The 19,158-nt window shown below is 34.9% G+C and overlaps 1 protein-coding gene across 2 annotated transcripts in view; it reads left to right on the forward strand.

Moving 5' to 3' along the window:
* The window catches only part of LOC123552042 (discoidin domain-containing receptor 2-like), a 120,558-nt gene that overhangs the window by 48,779 nt on the left and 52,621 nt on the right, over positions 1–19,158 (forward strand). For both annotated transcript variants that reach the window (XM_053525084.1, XM_053525085.1), the window contains exon 2: positions 7,928–8,033. In XM_053525084.1, coding sequence (XP_053381059.1) covers positions 7,928–8,033 — 106 coding nt within the window. The remainder of the gene's footprint in view (positions 1–7,927; positions 8,034–19,158) is intronic.

Consider the following 19,158-nt stretch of genomic DNA (forward strand, 5'->3'; position numbering starts at 1 on the left):
GATCGTTAATTGTCAACATGTATATTTTGCTGAGAAATAGTATGATGTCTTGAAATAGATTTTTTTTTTATTTTAGGTAATTTTTATTCCAAAAGAGAGCCTGAATGTATATTTTTTGTAAATATTCTACCAATTTAAGAAAATCTCTTTTTTTTTAATTGGATGAGACATTATACTCTCTTTACCCGATGACTCATAATAATTACACTACTTTTGTGCTTCTTCTTGTCAAAACCATTTAAACTGCTCGGACCATCCTCTAACCACTTCAACTTTCATAACCTGATAATATATTATCATATCAGTTAAACTGGCTACTTGAAAATTATGATTAGGTTTGTAAATATTGGTGTCATTGAGACAAACATTGTCATATACTGGGTAAACACAACTGAAGAGCCCTGTTAGATACAAGGGCTTTAAGATAATCGGGTTATATCATATTGGTAAGAGCCCTTTATATGATTTGATGATAAGTTGATGAGTGAAGGGTTCTGCTGTATTTGTACCATTATTTAAATGATTTTGGATAATACATCTTGCATGGCAGTTTTTTCCCAGCGGTAGAAGTGGAATCAAAAGTTTCTAAACTAAACAGTTTGACAGAATGACCCATTCAAATTTATATAATAGTAAAAAAAAACAAAAACATTTAATGACATACCAAGGTAGCATCTTCTTCCAGTCTGATATGATAGTGTTATATTTTGTCTTAAAATTAACCAAAATCATTATCACTGTCAATTTCTGCACAAGTTATATTTAGTATACACATGTCACAATACAAGTTACTAGTGAGGGATTACCTCCCTTTCACACCTTAGATTTTTGCAGAATTTCAGAAAAACATCTTGATTTATTGGTTACACAACTTGTGTTTATGTGAGATCTTTGGTTTTCTGCTGTGATTGGTTTATGTTTAATTTTGTGAGGGTTGCCACAATAAAAAGTTTTGCTCTGATTTCGCAAATTTGGGGTATTTTGTTGTAAAAGTTATCTTTGTTGTCAATTTCTACAGTATTAAAAATGCCGTGATGTTGAATTTATTGTACACAAACAGTCAGGGGTTTAGCTTAATAATGTCGGTGGTTAAATTTTTAATGGTGTTGTCACGCCTAAGGTGAACTTATTTAACGCATACGTCAGACAGACTGGCTCTCAGGCGTTCAAATAATGGGAGGGTATCAGTCCGAGGTGAAACTTCAAACAAAGTAATTTTTTACAGTTGTGGCTATGACCTACGTAACTTTTCAAAAACCACTACATGATGAATAAAGAGCTAGGTAAAAGTAGTAGATTTAAGTCCATCAAATTGTGTTGAAATAAGTTAAAGGTGTTACTTTTTGCATGTTACCAACAGAATTATAGTGTAAAATAATTGTTTTTGACATGCAATATAGTATTTATCTCCATTCTGTATTTTAATATCTTGTTGGAAAACAGATTTGTTTTTTTTACAGTCATACAACATTTTTTATGACTGAAGAAGTTTTGCTGTGTGGTTTCAATTGTGCCTATTTAGGAGGAGAAGAAAATTATGACAAAATAATGTTTGTTACATGTGACACCAGGACAGGTGATAAGCTTTTCACTATTGACCAATCAGATTACGGGAATTGATTTACTGCAAATTAATTATCCAGTGACATTTGATTAATTGATAGCAGCAAATTTCAAATAATTTTATTGTTATATCTGATGATATCTCACATATTTATTGAGTCTGTTATTGTAAAAGGAAGTACAAATACATTAGCGGTCCTGTCCACGTTATTTATCAGTCAGTACGCTTGGTAACTTGTCCGAATGGAAAGGAAAACCATGCTCCGAATATGAATTATTTCTATTAAAGTTGACAGAGCTTCTACCTGGATAGATCTAATTACCATAAATCAAAGGTAATCATCTGAATTCTGCCATTACATTGTTTATATTCCCCCGTGGCTATACATTTATGTCACCAAGGACAGTAATAGAATTGGTTATTACATCTAAAAAGTGTAATTTTTCACACCCTCAGGTCAGTTCACTACACTTTAGTCAGGATTTTGCTATTCAAGCAAAAATAACTTTTAATCACACGGAAAGATCATTGTCACAAACTGTCAGAATTGAAATTATCAGGGTGTTCATTGCATTCTTTTGTTGTTTAGTGCAACTGGTCCCATTAATTTAAATAGAAAATAATAGAAAATGTTTAATTTTCGGAGAAATTTCATCAAATTTAGTAAGATGTATATATCAGTGCTGTATTAAGGTTTAGCAGTATATCACAAAACAACAGATTTTTTTAACGAATGAACAGCATCTTGACACACAACTTAACTGTCCAATACATGTTTTACTGTTCTGTCCCACAGACTTGGATACTTAAAATATTCTTAATGAGTTGTCCCCCTTTAAATAAGAATGCCATTTGTAAAGAAAAAATGTAAACAATTGTCAAAAACGATGTTTTACCTAGTTATGTAAAGTTTAAACACTCGCATGATGTTGCAAATGCATCAAAACGAAGACGTGAAGCAGCTTTTAAAAAATGGTGAGTTTTTAAAGGCGCTGAACTGTCCAGAAGTGTGGCCCCTTCATGCAGTCCCTTTCCAGAATTCAATACATATATCAGTAAATTGACAATGGTTTTGTAGAATAATATAAATGTTTTATACGCTGTTAAATTTTCAAGTAAAACAATGCTTTCTTTCTATGATTTGATGACGTTCGAACTTTTTTCTCTGAAACATGGACCTATACCTTAACAGAAGTTCTGACAAGGGTGTTTCTTTATGATGTCAAACTGGTATAACTGCCTAGCCTTTGGTCACTCAGCCAGGAGGTTTGGTGTTCAAACCAGCTAATATTTCTGATCTGAGACCAGAACCTGTGTTAGTTACTTTGTGTTAGAATGAGAACTCAAGCGTGCTTCAAACATGTTTCACAAAGTATTTATGAAGCCAAAGACTTATCATAACTTTGCAGATTATACTGCATATCTCTGTCACCAATGTCATAATTCTGCTGGGTACATTTTATGTGGAAAACATTTGGTTTTGCTGTGGAGATAAATATCAGACATGCTGTCTGCCAGGTCCAGATGGACTGTTAGTACAAACTATTGTCCAGAGTGGTCAGTTATGGCCAGATTGTCATCTTAAAGTGGTAAATTGAACCATGTATCTCTGATCAGAATGGTCAGTTATGGCCAAGATTGTTATCTTTTAGGGCTAGAATAGATACCAAGATGACAAATGAATTAGAAATGAGCTTGGCAGTTCATTTGTTAATCATACAGAATCTGTTTCTGTCTGTATGCTGTACAGTCTCATTAGCAAAATGCAAAATATATCTAGCTTGGCTGGTGTTGCTTTGGTGTAAGAAAGATATTTTTGCTAACAAAAGTAGCTTTCTTTTCACCACTTCTTTTGACCACTGTAAATTGCTAGTTTAATTGGGCTGTTACAGCAGAATTGAGTCATAGTTATGATGTTGGCTGTTAGTACAGTATTGAGTCAATAGCATGTACTGTATTGAGTCACTGGCATACTGTAAAATAAGAAATTTTGTTAAGAGATTTATTTCCATTTTCTTTGCTAATAGGCCATATTTGCATAACTGAACAATTGTGTAAGTGCTATTCTTCATATAAATAGACCCAATATGTCGGCTATTTATTGAATGAATCCGTTCCTGGGTTGTGGGAACAGCACATTTATAGGCTTATGAAAATATCTAATTTTACGGTAAAATTTAACCATCTAAAACACTTACATCCTACCAATATTTTCATCTCATTAAAATGGTATAGTTACTGTGACACTGCGGAGATGACTTCTTACTTGACCTGTTTGTGCCACTTTGCTGTAAAAACGAACTCAGTCATTCTGACAGGAGAATCTGTGAAAGATTGGTATGTCAGTGTGTACATCTATGAATAATTAATAATACATAATGCTTATAGATTCTTAGAAAGAGATGCCAGTACTTTGGCACTCTTACCAAACAAAGAATCTGCAAGTACTTTTGAAAATTCGGTCACGTTGTTGAGGTTTTAGTCAAGGCAGCAAATTTATGACCTTCAGTTTGTTCAATATAATTGAACTTGATGTATTCGTCCCCTGATTTCCCCCAAAAAAGCCCTTGTGATGTCTCCTTCCAAATCTTCCATGTGATGTACATCCCCATCAACCTAGTATCTATGTGGTGTATATTCCCATCTTTCAAATTCCCCAGTGCGATGTATGGTTCTATCTTCCCAATATTTTCGGCGTGATGGACGTCCCCATCGTCCCAATATTTTCTGTCATCCCCATTGTCCCAGTATTTTCTATTTGTCCCCATCGTCCCAATATTTTCTGTGCGATGTATGTCCCCATCGTCCCAATATTTTCTCTGATGTACGTCCCCATCGTCCCAATATTTTCTGTGTGATGTACATCCCCATCATCCTGATATCTCGTGTGTGATGTACTTTCCCACTGCCCCAATATTTTCTGTGTGATTTTTCTTATCTAATCTCTTGCTTGATGAAAGTTTGCATCTGCTCAAAATTTCCCTGAAGATCATTATATGTCCCAGTCTACCCAAAGTCAATCCCATTCTACCAAAAACCTCCCTCTTGACATAATGTTCTAATGTACACAAAATCTCCCTCATGTGTCCCAGTCTACCCAGAATCTACCCAAAGTATGTCCCAGTCTAACCAAAATCTCCCTTAATTGTGATATATGTCCCCATTTACTAAAAATCTCCTCAGAAATGTGCCATTACCCCATCTTGACAATTTTTTTTTATTTGATCAAACATCATTTTGTGCAGAAGTTGAGTATGTTTTTTTATGTTCTATGGTTTGAAGGTCAAGAGGTGCAGGTGGTCCTGAGTATTCAGAAACCGCAATTGGTCCATCCATCTTTATTTCTTTGTGGTGGTCTTTGTATTCTTGTCTCCAAGGTCAAGTAATGCTACCTTGGGAGAAGTGCTAACTGCCATTGAGCTTTTGAGATTTCAGGCTCCTTTGTTTTTATGTGACAGCTTGACTGGTCCTCATTTATCTACTGTTGCAGTATGCATCTTTTAGTGTAATACAGAGATACAGTCCATTTGTCAATGTCTATTGGAGGGAGAAAGATGTCATTAGGTGCATCAAACATGCATGGTGGAAAGGTGTTTTTCCATGAGACTTTGATTTCTATTATATTTTCGTCAGTAATTCCGAGACTTACACAGTGTTTTTTTTCCAAACTGTTATTTGTATAGGGTTTTTTTACCACACACAGACGTGTTACAAGCATGGCATTCTGGTCTTTTGGTGACACAGGACTTTGATGAGGTTTTCAGCAAAATAATATGGACTTATGTTTGGAGTCCTTCTTATGAACATTAAGAAAAAGATTCTGGAATTTTTTTTCACATGCATCACTCATGAATGTTCTGACAAAGGAGATGACTTTGGTTGCCATGGAACTATATAATTTTGGATAGGCCATTGCATGTAATTCCTTATAAATGCTATAGATTCTGAGGCCTTTAATGAAACACTCAGCATGTTTTTATATTGCCGTACCGTAGATGGAATCACTGCTTTAAATGATGCCAAAGGGTACATGTAATTTACAGCTTATGAGCTATTACGATTAATCCTGGCTAATTTGAAGAAGAATCTCGTGCAGGCTGTATTCAGCTTCCGCCCTTCTTAATACAATCTGATAAATGATGCCTAATATTTATCCGTTTATATATTTAGTCCATAATTGCTTGTACGCAGATTGGAGCGGTACGGAGTCGTATGACACGGTCAGGGAGTCATATGGCACTGTTAGATGACGGAAAAATCTCTCCGCGTTTGATTTATAGACTTACGGTAATGTAAACTCCATTAGAGAGACATCATGAGAAAATTGCTGTAGTTGATAATAATGAGTTATGTACAGCTTGCATTTTAAAATATTGCGTTTGTATGGATATATACAAATATACGGGCATCAAAGTGCACTTAATCATGTACGATCCGTCTAGAAAGACAGGAAAATTAGCAGTCTCGGATATGTTATGTTTGATACTGTAATGATACATACTTGAGCACAGACTTTGAATTAATGACTTATCCCTATTATTTCTACTAAAGAATCTGAGAAAGTTGCCGCTTTTGCTTGTTAACCAGGATCAACAGTTAGCAAAGCAACTATTAAAACAGCCATTGTTTGCTAACTTTGTTTCTTAGCAAAACAAGTGATCTCAAATACATTACTTCTTTAACAGTGTGCCAAATCACGTGATCGCGCTACGTCATTTTGAGCTCGAAAGTGAAAGTAGAAAGGTAAACAAAAATTATAAATCAGGGCGTAAGTTTTTTTATTCAGTATATTGTGTTAATATCATGCACATGATTCGAAACCTATTTGAAAGTGCTACCCCTGATACTACGGTTTCCCCACCAAAACCTTCTCGTTTTAACGCTATTCCTGTTCAATTGACTAGCAGTGAGAACACCTCAGAGCACACAATGTCGAAAGTGGTTGAACAGGAATAACGCTAAAACCTGAGGTTTTAAGGCCCTGATTTATAATTTTTGTTTACTTTCCCACTTTCACTTTCGAGCTCTTTATATCTGTCTATAGATAACAGAATGATGCTTTGTCAATATAAAATATCTTACTTTTCCTTTTTTCAGCTGTCACTAATTAATGATGAAAGAACAATATAACTATTGCTTAAAACAGGCTTTCTTTTTTTTGGTCAGTGGATAGATACCACACTATTAACTTGAGTTCAGTCCACTTACCCTCCGCAGCTTGTTGACAGGTGAATACATTAATAAAAAGGATGTCATATAGAAAATATGACCTTATTATCCTTGCACTTTAACATCAAAAGCTCCATAATAATCACTTGTCATTTGTCGCCTTTGTTGTTCATTAATGACATATTACAAAATATGGTGTGGTTGTGGTAAGAAATAGACTCAAACATACATGACTTCATATTTTAAGAGATTGCCTGATATTGTCAAAAAGTGCAGAAAAGATGAAAGTACGTAAAAATAGAAATTAGTTTTCCATTGTAGCCTTGCCTAAAAATACACCTGTTAAGGGTAATAAGGTTGGTCATAAAAGAGGAAATTCATTCATCTGTACCCACATGGATATGTTTCGTGTAGTATTTCCTTTTTATTGTGAGAAAGTGATAAAATAATGGTAACTGAAAAATGCCACTTCTGATTATGAAATATTCTACCTAAAAAATATTGTTGAAAAATATTGTTTGTTTTTGATATTCAACACCTATAATAAAATATTATGTGTTTGTGGAATGAACAGGCATTAAACTAATGTTGAGAAATAAGGAAATAATGTGCTATAACAGTTGTTTATGCATTACTCTATAGAACAAAACATTAGTTTAACCCTTATCATGCTGCATGGACACGACTGATTCTGCCTTTGCTACCAGTGTACATCATGATCAGCGTGCAGTCTGATCATGATCTGCACTGTTCGCCATTCAGTCAATATCTTTTTCGTAAGCACCCCTTTTAACAGTTAATGGTACTGTCCAAATTGTAAGATGGATGGGTTAATACACAGTTCAGCATGTGTCAGCATTTAGTATATGTGTTAAGTAACAACTACTGAGCATCATCACCAGGCTCTGAAATACATTGGTCATCAGAAAGTCGAGATGGTAGTAAATTCTGTTCGATGTTTTCTGGAAAAAATGTGACGCAGCCTTATAATATTATGAACAAACATAATAGTAAATTTCCAGTAAGTTCAGAAACTGCAAGAAACTTAAAAACACTGTGGCAGGGAGGGTTGAAACAGGATTCAGGTCTTGAGATAAGGGAGGGGGAATGATCTATAGGAAATTTTCTTTCTCATTATGAAGCACTGTAATAATATACATTAATGCTAACCCACATTTTTTCATCTATTTATAGCACAATGTCGGAATTCCCTTGGAATGCAGTCAGGTGACATCCACGATGGAGCGATTACTGCCAGTTCATCTTTCAACGACGACAGTGTTGGACCAAAAAATGCAAGGTAATTACGATTCCATTGTCTATGTGCAAAAAACACAAAACTTTCAAAAGCAGAGGTGTATAATGTTGTATTTTACGTGCAGCCATTTTTACTTCCTTCACAATAATTGCGGTATTTTGCGAAACTATTTTGTTTTTGCATTGTATTGAAGAAATGCCATCTTTTGTTAAGATAATGCAGTACAAGTCAGAAGAATTATGTTATACAGTGTTTATATTGCGCAAGATCAAAATGAATGATATTGCCAGGAAAAGACTTTTTTCAGTCATGCACACGAAAGCTAGCACTAAATTTGTGAATGTTTAATGAAGCTTGTTGGTGTCATTGTTAAAAATTGATCAAGGCCCTACTTTAATAATAGATATATCAGCATTTCTGTGTGCAGATGGATTTTATTTTTGACTTCCTAGCAAATTATTCTTGGCATGTCTAGACATATGAATATGGTTGTAAGTTTTTTTCGCCCACAGACTGCAGTTCCTTATCTAAATAACATTTTAATTTTCCTCTGGGACTTTTTTTTTCTGGGAAAATTTTTGCTTTTTCATAATATTGGTAAAGTGTATACAGCGAATGCAGCATTTTGAAACAGCGGAACTTTTATACAGTATCACCTAGTTGGTCAGTTGCAGAATTTAAACTGAAAAAAGCAGAAATGATTACATTAAATTTTGGAATGACCTGGTTTTTTCCCTATTCTGTCATCAGAGGTTATTTTTACAGTGTAACCTCTGCTTTGATCTGACATACCTTAGAAGAAAACATTATTTGTAACCTATCTACAAAAGCAAATATTTCTTTCCCTTGTTATGATACTTCATAAAAAGTTTATCGTATTTATTTTTTGTTTTATTTTACTTGACAGAAAACAGTGAATTATTATACAACAAATCACTGTTCTGACGTCACAATTATTACCGTAGATACCCATGTATAATGCGCAGTTTTTTGACCCCCGGGACCACCCCCGAATCGTGGGTGCGCATAATACACAGGTATAGACAATTTTCCAACTTCAAAACAAGTTTGTTACCGATGTTCGCCATTTTGGTAAAGGGAAACTACTCCCCGCGCTCACTGTCTCCGCTAAAATCTAAGATTGCCGTTACGTTCCGTAAAAGATCGAATTGTTTATTTTTCTTTCAAGCAAAATTAATTTCATATAAATTTAAAAGTATTTTGACGAAAGAAATGTTTATAAATCACAAAAATTATGTTACTAATTAAAGATCGAGAATTATCTTTAACCGAGATCAAACTGTGAACAACATAATTGACACGAGGTGACACGTTGATTGCCGGTAATTACTGGATTTGTGATTGTGACAAAAAGACTATCACACCTTTTGTTAGCCCACCATCATCAGATGGTGGGCTATTCAAATCACTCTGCGTCCGTGGTCCGTCGTCCTTCCGTCCGTCCGTCCGTCCGTCAGTCCGTCCGTCCTTCCGTCCGTTAACAATTTCTCGTTATCGCATCTCCTCAGAAACTACCTGGGGGATTTTGACCAAACTTTGTCAGAATGATGTATTGGTACCCTAGTTGTGTCCCCCTGAAAATCAGACTGGTTCAACAATTTTTTAGTAAGTTATGGCCCTTTGTTTATTTCTATAATTTACATAGATTTATATAGGGAAAAACTTTGAAAATCATCTTGTCCAAAACCACAGGGCCTAGGGCTTTGATATTTGGTATGAAGCATCATCTAGTGGTCCTCTACCAAGATGATTCAAAATATTTCCTTGGGGTCTAATATGGCCCCGCCCCGGGGGTCACATGGTTTATACAGACTTATATAGGGATAAACTTTGAAAAACCTCTTGTTCAAAACCACAGGGCCTAGGGCTTTGATATTTTGTATATGACATCATCTAGTGGTCTTCTACTAAGATTGTTCAAATTATCCCCCTAGGGTCAAATATGGCTCCGCCCTGGGGGTCACATGGTTGACATAGACTTACATAGGAAAAAACGTTGAAAATTTTCTTGTCCAAACCACAAAGCCTAGGGCTTTGGCATTTGTAATGTAGCATCATCTAGTGGTTCTCTACCAAGTTTGTTCAAATTATCCCCCTAGAGTCAAATATGGCCCCGCCCTGGGGGGTCACATGGTTCATATAGACTTATATAGGGAAAAGATTTTAAAATCTTCTTGTCAATAACCTACAAGATTCAAATTTGGACCACATGTATGGTTGTGAGTGGCAAGATGAACCTTGACATGAGTTGACCTTGATTTTGACCTAGTGACCTACTTTCACATTTCTGTAGCTACAGCCTTCAAATTTGGACCACTTGCATAGTTTTGTGCACTGAAAAAAACTTTGACCTTGACTTTGACCTAGTGACCTACTTTCACATTTTTGAAGGTACAGGCTTCAAATTTGGACCACATGCATAGTTTTGTGTTCGGAATTGGAATTTGACCTTGATTTTGACCTACTGACCTACTTTCACATTTCTCAAGCTACAGCCTTCAAATTTGGACCACATGCATAGTTTTGTGTACCGAAACAAACGTTGACCTTTACATTGACCTAGTGACCTACTTTCACATTTTTGAAGGTACAGGCTTCAAATTTGGAACACATGCATAGTTCTGTGTTCCGAAATAAAATTTGACCTTGATTTTGACCTAGTGACCTACTTTCACATTTCTCGAGCTACAGCCTTCAAATTTGGACCACATGCATAGTTTTGTGTACCGAAATGAACTTTGACCTTAAGATTGACCTAGTGACCTACTTTCACATTTCTGTAGCTACAGGCTTCAAATTTAGACCACATGCATAGGATTGTGTACCGAAACAAACTTTGACCTTGACATTGACCTAGTGACCTACTTTCACATTTTTGAAGGTACAGGCTTTAAATTTGGACCACATGCATAAATTTGTGTTCTGAAGTGTAATTTGACCTTGATTTTGACCTAGTGACCTACTTTCACATTCTTTGAAATTGATCTAGTGACCTACTTTCACATTTCACATTTCTCAAGCTACAGCTTTCGAATTTGGACCACATGCAAAGTGTTGTGTACGGAAATGAAATTTGACCTTGAGCTAGTCAGTAAGTCTTGAAATTTGGAACACTCAAAAATGGCACATTGGTGGGCGCCAAGATCACTCTGTGATCTCTTGTTATCAGTTTAAATTGAGAAGCTCATGTCATTTTGAAAGATACCATTCCGAAATATTGAATCAGCTGCTATTTATTTATTCAAAATAGTGAATTAAAAAAGGTAAAACAACAAATATAACAATAATTTACTGGTTTTATTTTCGAGAAAACAAAAATCGATAGTACCGTGAGACCGATGCTGCTCTTCGCCGTGGAGATAAAATTTATTACCGGTGTCGATGTAAACTCTACTTTCGTTTTCCATCCGCCTCAAAATTGACCAAAAATTTTTTTTTTTTTTTTTTTTTTTTTTTTTCCCAGGATTTTGGACTAAGATCGGGGGTGCGCATTATACACGGGTATCTACGGTACGTCATGGCGTCAAACGGCATAGCGGCGCGCTGGAAAAGAAACCGATTGAAAACAGGCAAATATTTAATAAATATCATCAAGAATGTACTTAAAAATCTTTGGTAACTTGTTAGAATCGAAATAATATAGTTCATCTATTGATTTGGTCTTGAATAGATCATTGTTTGTCGTTCAGATGCGTATTATTATATCACGAGGGCACAGCCCTCGTGATATAATTCCTTCGCATCTGAACTCCAAACAATGATTTATTCAACGACAAATCACTGGATGAGATATACACTAGGACCCCGTTATAACGCTGTCATCGGGGTCCAAGGTTCGAGACCCGCGGATCTAGCGGGGTTAAATTTATAACGCGGGTTGATCGTATCAGCGGTAAATGCAATACCCCACCCATCGGTAATGTATTAGACGTATTTTGGACGCTATTTTATGTTAATAAGAAATAAGAATCGTATAAACAGGACATTTATTTACCTTAAATGCTACTGAAAAATACATTAAAAGAATTATAACGCTGTGTCATCTTCTCATTTTGTCGTGATTCTAAAAGAAAGTCGAAATTGTTTATCCCGGAAGTAAACATGTATAACACTGTGTGAGGAGTGCGATGTCATGAGAATTACATACGCAATGCAATTGCACTGGGGGTTTATGTAACTAAAAGAGAAAAAACGCGGACAGTCTTAAAAAAATAATTTTGAATGCATGAAGAAAATCGATAAATAAGATAGAAAATTGTTAAATCGCCGTCGTTAATATACGATATTAAAAAGGGAGAACATTCTCAATATGGCTTTCAGTGCGTCGAATCTTCGCAAATTCCGACGAACCGATAATGATGATTATGAAAAACGGCTGCATTTTATTACAAAACTGGGCCTGTTGTTCGATTTTTATTCACTCGAGTGTTAATGTCATCCACTTAATTGGTGCAAACTTAAACGGTTTGATAGTTGACTGACCGATCTTCCACGCTTGTTAATGCAAACAGTTTCATTTTGACACGGTACTGATTGCCTAATTGTCACAGGTCTACATGTATTGAAACTTTAACAAAGGCGATACGCAAACAAGTAAGCTAGCAGACGATAATTGATTTTTGTCACAGTTGTCATGGAAAGGTGTTAATGTACACGTACTTGATGTAGTTTTAACGCTGGTTATGATCAAATTAAATAACATGCGCGATTTTTTTAATTTTTTTTTATATTTTGATTTTTTTTACCCTCTAAAATTTGGGAGCCAAGACGATACAGCGTTATAACGAATACCGCGGTATATCGAGAAGCGTTATAACGGGTTTCGAGTGTATTATTTCTTAAGTAAATGAACTTCTTTAGACAAAAAACCTCTTTACTATAAGAATATTTCAGTGTGCCTAGAGGTGGTTGCTGGGTAGGAGTTATACTGTACACTGTTCCATTGATCAATAGTTAATCCTTGGGAAAACACAAGAACAATGGAGATAAAATGAATACTGATGTGATCTAATTTAACCTCTTTTGAAGTCGACCAATAACCTAGGACAATGGCACTCATTTTCTATAGTTCTGAGATATTAAATAAATATGACAATTAAAATTGAAACAGTCCTATATTGATCTGTGACTCTATTGCCATTCGATGATCAATGACAGTAATTGTTGCAAGCAATTATATTTAAAGATTTGAATAGAAAAAAGTATTTTATGGGTATGAGCCGTTTTAAAATGCGAGCAATTGTTTGTCTCTAGATAGATGTAGTCTGATACAGTAAAACCTCTGTCAGTGACACCTCCAAGGCACATTTAAAACCTCCCTATACTGGCAGAATCTTTTCCATTAGTCAGAATTCTTAGTAGATATAATTTTATCTATTGCAACAGGATTCATTGTGTGCAGTTTGTACTCGAGGTTGAACTGTATTTTGAAGATAATGTGTTAACACTTACCTTGCTAAATTTTTAAGACAGACTGGTCCGTCATTTAATTTGGGCAATACCATTTATTATTCGAAGGGGTGGTCACTGAAAATTTACTGACTGAATAGTGAACAGTGCAGACCATGATCAGACTGCACGGATATTTTCTATGTTTGAATCGCTCAAACCCTGGTTAAATCATGACTTTTACTCATGATCTTGTGACTTTGAGCCATCAGTGTTTTGCAGCACATCTTAATTAATTTTATACATTTTATCCTCGGCCAAGAAATTGTGTTTTACTTGCTGGAGATTATATTTAGAAGCCAATTGAACACCAGATTATGAGACATGTTATGGACTGCAGTGATATAACTGTTCAAAAATGGTGTTTAACCCGTGTTAAAATTAAAGCCTTTTTTGCATTGGTACAGAATGAAAAATGAATTAGCCTTTCAAAGGGGCTTGGAAAGACAATTCAACATAGTATCAATGTCATGGCATTTAAAGCTTGAAATATTCGTTGACATTTCAGGCCTATATTTATTGTCTTAAAAGGGCAGAATGAGGATAAAACTATATCGATAAATAACGATGATTAATGGCCAACTCTTGCTACTGATTCCTGTAAATAGAACTCTAAAGTTTCTAAACAAATTAGCCATTTCTGAAATAGACAATTGATTGTTTTTAAGGCAGATTGCAAATCAACGGAAAATTACTTCCAAGTCCCACGGGGATCCTTTGCATACCAGCGAGTTTTTTGTTTAGTAATTATTATTTATAGATTTGCCTCAGTAACGGTTTTATTTTCCGATTCTGTAAAATTGTGAATCAAGTCCAAGAAAGGCTGCAGTAAATTTTCGACAAATTATCCCTCTGCTGTTCGGTACAGGCACGAAGAGCGCCAAAATGTCTGCGATATTATTGAACTGTGAATCAATCAATAGCAGTAAGGCAGGAGTCAGTCCACCAAAATATAGTTTACGCTATTAATAACAATAGCCGAGAAAGATAAATGTGGAGGACACATTCACAAAATCTCGTGTAATTGCCAATAACGGCTATTTCTGCGTGACAGCAGATCTGTTATACTAAATAGAACTGTTCCAGTACGAAGAAATGAAAGACTCTTGGTAAGGCGAAAGGTCAATGAGAAATCTTTATTTTACAGGCAATGGATAATGATTTTTGGACTCCAAATGTTATTGCTTTTGCAGATAGAAAATCTTTGCCACCCCAAAGACTTTAATGCCCCTGACTTTTTTTAGTAAAATGTAAAAACTATAAATACAAGATTATAGTGTTAGCATATTGCTGATATAAAAAAAATTAAAGATTTTTCTATTTTTTTTTTGAAAATATGGGCAGGGGGCTGCATCTGTTAGGGGGAGGACTTTAATTAGAGAATGTAAAAAATTCAAAAAAGGGTAATTGCTAATTATAACCTAGACAAAAACAGCTGATAAGCACTGCAACCTATTTACATAATAACCTCTTTCATCACCATATAAGTACATTCGCAAGTTTTAGACCAGAAACAGCTTTGACTACAGATTGCCATTAAAGCTTTTCTTAAAATGAATCCCTCTCTCTCTCTCTCTACCTTTCTAATTATAAAGATTGAAAATCAGAAGGTGGCAACAACTTTATTTCCCAGTGGTCAATTTGTTTATTGTTTGACCAGTCAGTTACAAGTTTTCAGCTCTATTACATCCAGTAACACCCATTGTCCGAACATTGCCTTATTTCCCAAGGGTTTGCTTTTATTTCATTGACCGTCCTCAAGTCTGTATATCTGTTTTGTATTATAGATGGTAGTTCTGAGGAAAAGATCAGATTTTTTTTTCGTTTGGAATTTCCCACTAGACATTTTTCGTTGATGTCTTGCTTTATTTGGTTGTATTGGTTCTGAATTAAAAACAAATCAGGGAATCAGTAGTTATTAAGTATGAAATCTGTTTTGAAAGAAAAATCTTATAACCTATTAGTACAGAAAATATGAAAAACAAAAGACAAAGTGTCATGAATGTAACGACAGTCTTAAAAAATACAATCTAATGATTACATTCATTGACTGTTTTAACCCTTACCGTGCTAAATTTCTATAATGAACTTGTCCATCTTTCAATTTGGACAATACTATTAACTGTTAAAAGGGGTGCTTACTAAAAGATATTGACTGAATGGCGAACAGTGCAGATCATTATCAGACTGCATGGATGTGCAGGCTGATCATGATCTGCACTGGTCGCAAAGGCAGAATCAGTTGTGTCCAGCATGATAAGGGTTAAGATTGGCATCGGCACCTGACGTAACTTTAATACCAAGTTGATACCACTGGGCGATTTTAAGCCATTATATAACATCAGAAATAATGAGCCATGTATACAAATATACAGTCAGATCTGTCTGTAAAGACTTGACCCTAGGGAAATGATATAAAGTGGTTTTTGTTGAAAGGTGGTCTCTCAAAACAGGAAAAGATGCTCTATGAATGTTTAAATGGAATCATCATTGAGAAAATTGCAATCCATCAAAGCAGGTTCATCAGTTGTGATCTTTATGTTGAGGTAGTCTTTATGTAGAGCTGGTCTTTATGTAGAGCTGGTCTTTATGTAGAGCTGCTCTTAATGTAAAAGTTGTACGTAACTATGTTGAGGTGGTCTCTGTGTTTAGGTGGATTTTATACTGAGATGATCTTAATGTTGAGAATAACTTTATGATGTCAGTGTATTGAGATGGTCTTTATGTAGAGCTGGTCATAATATTGAGGTGGTCTTTATGTTGAGGTGGTGTTTAAGTAGTTGTGGTGTTAACCTTTTGCCTGCTGGCGGCAAATATTTCTGCCTTTGCGACCAGTGCAGACCAAGATCAGCCTGCACATCCGTGCAGGCTGATCATGGTCTGCACTGTTCGCTATTCAGTCCCTAATTTTTCAGCAAACACCCCTTCAATAAATAAATGGTATTGCCCATATTGAACGATGGACCAGTCCATTTTAGAAATTCAGCAGGGTAAGGGTTAATGTTGAGGGAGGTCTTGATGCAGAAGTAGTCTCTTAGTACATATACATGTTTGACTGTATTTCTTAGGTTTTGTTTAATAAAAGTTGATTTTGATATATAAATCATTAATTTAATGTCCATTTTCTTACCTGAAATGGTGAATATCAGTTTTGGAGTTCTAGATCATTCAAGAGAGCAAGGAATACATTATCAGTGGAGTGTATTATAAATGACTGTTGAAAGTTCTGGTAAACAAATTGAAATGACTTTCTCACGTTCATTTATAATAAAACTTTCATGTAGACTGTTCTACCTTGCAAAATTAATTGGTCAGAATTGAAATGGTCTGTATCAGGAGGTATGTACTGCTGATGGCTTCCACACTTTGAGTGTTGACAGCTTTGGCTGACCATACAAACAGTTTAATCACTTCTAGGCTCCCTCAAGTCGCCACTTTCCGCCAACTTTCCCCGATCATGTTTAGTTTATAGGCTCGGAGGTATATAATAAGACTGTTTTGACTAACCATTAACTATCTAAGGAATTTCCTGATAATGTTTATGTTTTTGCAATAAAATATAATTGGTAACAATTTTGGATCAGACTGTTTGCTTGGGGTTACAGATCCTGCTGATAAGCCAAGGTAATCTGAAATTTCTTAGATTTCTTTTTTTTTTTTCTGAATTGGTCAGAAGTTGGATAAGGATTGGCATAGAAAAAGGTTATCAGACAGCAATAAAGATGAAAAAGTACTTGAATTTTGAGAAGAAAAATAAAACAGCTAGAATTTGAACCAAACTGTTGAAAAATGGTCTATTAGCCACTAGTATCTTATAGAAAAATGAAGAAATTTTGAAAGAAAACTTAGAGATTAAGTCACTTACAGATCTGTAATGCACAATTGGTAGTTATTTATTAAAAGACAGCATGTTTCCACAGAGTGCAATTTCTGCTATTTAATACAACCTGTGGTTTGTGGAGAAAAATAGTCTTTGAAAAAGTAAAAAAAAAGTATTTGAAAAGTTCTCGGAAAGTACTTGAATTTCTTCCTGGATGTTCTGTATAATTTTAAAAATCGGTAAGAAGATCCCTTGGAAGTACAGAATGCAACATATATTATATACTATTAAAGCAGACTCGGTTTGATTGAGTCTGTTCTTGAGAGGTAATGGAATATGCAACACCTCTCATGGCCCCCTAGCACCGGCTTAATAGCAGAACTCTATTACTCCGATACTGAATGAACTCATTTTCTATAAGGACCAGAAAACAACACTGAATCCAAGTAAACATCCATATAAAAAGTGATAGAAATTACTGGTAAGATATATTAAAGTTATTCTCTTGCAGTAAACTGCCAAAATTGGAAAATTTTGGATTTTGGCAGTAAGAGCACACCCTCAAAAGAAATCACTGGGATTTAAAAAGGCATAATTTCTAGAAAGAAATAGCTGATGCAATTAAAAACCTATTCCAGGATTTAATTTTCAAGAAAATGTCAGCTTGGAGGAAGGGCTCTTCGGGCCAGAATATTTAAAGACAACAAAGATGGGAAGATCTGAGTTATTCTATTACAACGATTTGGCTGCAAGCAGTTCTTCCGCCAATTAGTTTAATATGAATCTTTTTATTGGCTTCCCGCCCCCAAGAAATTTATGTTCTTGCATGGTTATTGATTTAAGCTAAGGCTAAAGCATACGTTGACAAAGACGGCTCTTTCTTTGTTTTCCTTTGTCAGAAATTATCTCTTTAATGAAGAAAGATTGTCTTTAGAAATGACACATTTTTCAATAATCAATATAGATATTAAGTTATAATTGGTTTCCTGCTAAGAACGTTCTTCGTTATAAGCTAGAAAGGCATGGTAGCGCTTTCATGCTTTCATTCAGTCAATATAAATTTAATGCCATCTTTCAGAACAAGCCTTTTTCACAAATCTTTTGGTGGCCAGTTTACATAACTATGCAGTGCTGTCATATTGTCTTCAGTGATGGAGAATATTCAGCTCAACCAAGGATCGAACTTGTACACTTTTAATAGATAGTCCTGTACTGTATGATACTGCATTGACACTCCGCTCTCCTTCAGAGGCTGTGTGTGTTCTTTCTAGTGCATGAAGATTATTATAATGATTTTCCATTATAGAAATTCTTTGGATTTTATTTTTTAGAAAAATCAAAGAAAATGGTTGATATGGCTGTTTGGTTGGTACTTAAAGTTACTCCAACATTGTTGAGGGTTCTCAGTTTCATACAGTTGATGTTTTGACATTATGTTTTGTTGATGTAGATCCACATTTTTTTTGTTCTTGTTTCATTGATTTTCAGACATTTATTTGTACTGTGTACTTTCTGAATGAAAAGAGAGAAAAAAGGAAACAGTTATGCTGAACTCCTAACCAAAAACAATATGGATTTATTTTATACTGGATTTCAGTTATAAAATTTATAAAAATGTTGATTTTATTGTATCTTTAACATTAGTGAGAAAAAAAAGCGTTCCAAAGTTCTCCGAGCTCTCATAACCCCCATAAGTATGACATTTTTATGGCAATCCCAGTAAAAGATTGATATTAAAAAAGTCTCTGTTCTGTCAGACAATAATTATTGTAAAAATCCCCTGTTATTGAAAGTCTTCTGTAATTCCGATTTAGAGTTTGGTAAGGGTCTTCAATAAATGACTTCAGCCAGAAAACAGTTCAGTTGAAAAGTAAGAAT

The sequence above is a fragment of the Mercenaria mercenaria genome, chromosome 15 (assembly GCF_021730395.1).
Source record: "Mercenaria mercenaria strain notata chromosome 15, MADL_Memer_1, whole genome shotgun sequence".
Lineage (NCBI taxonomy): Eukaryota > Metazoa > Mollusca > Bivalvia > Venerida > Veneridae > Mercenaria > Mercenaria mercenaria.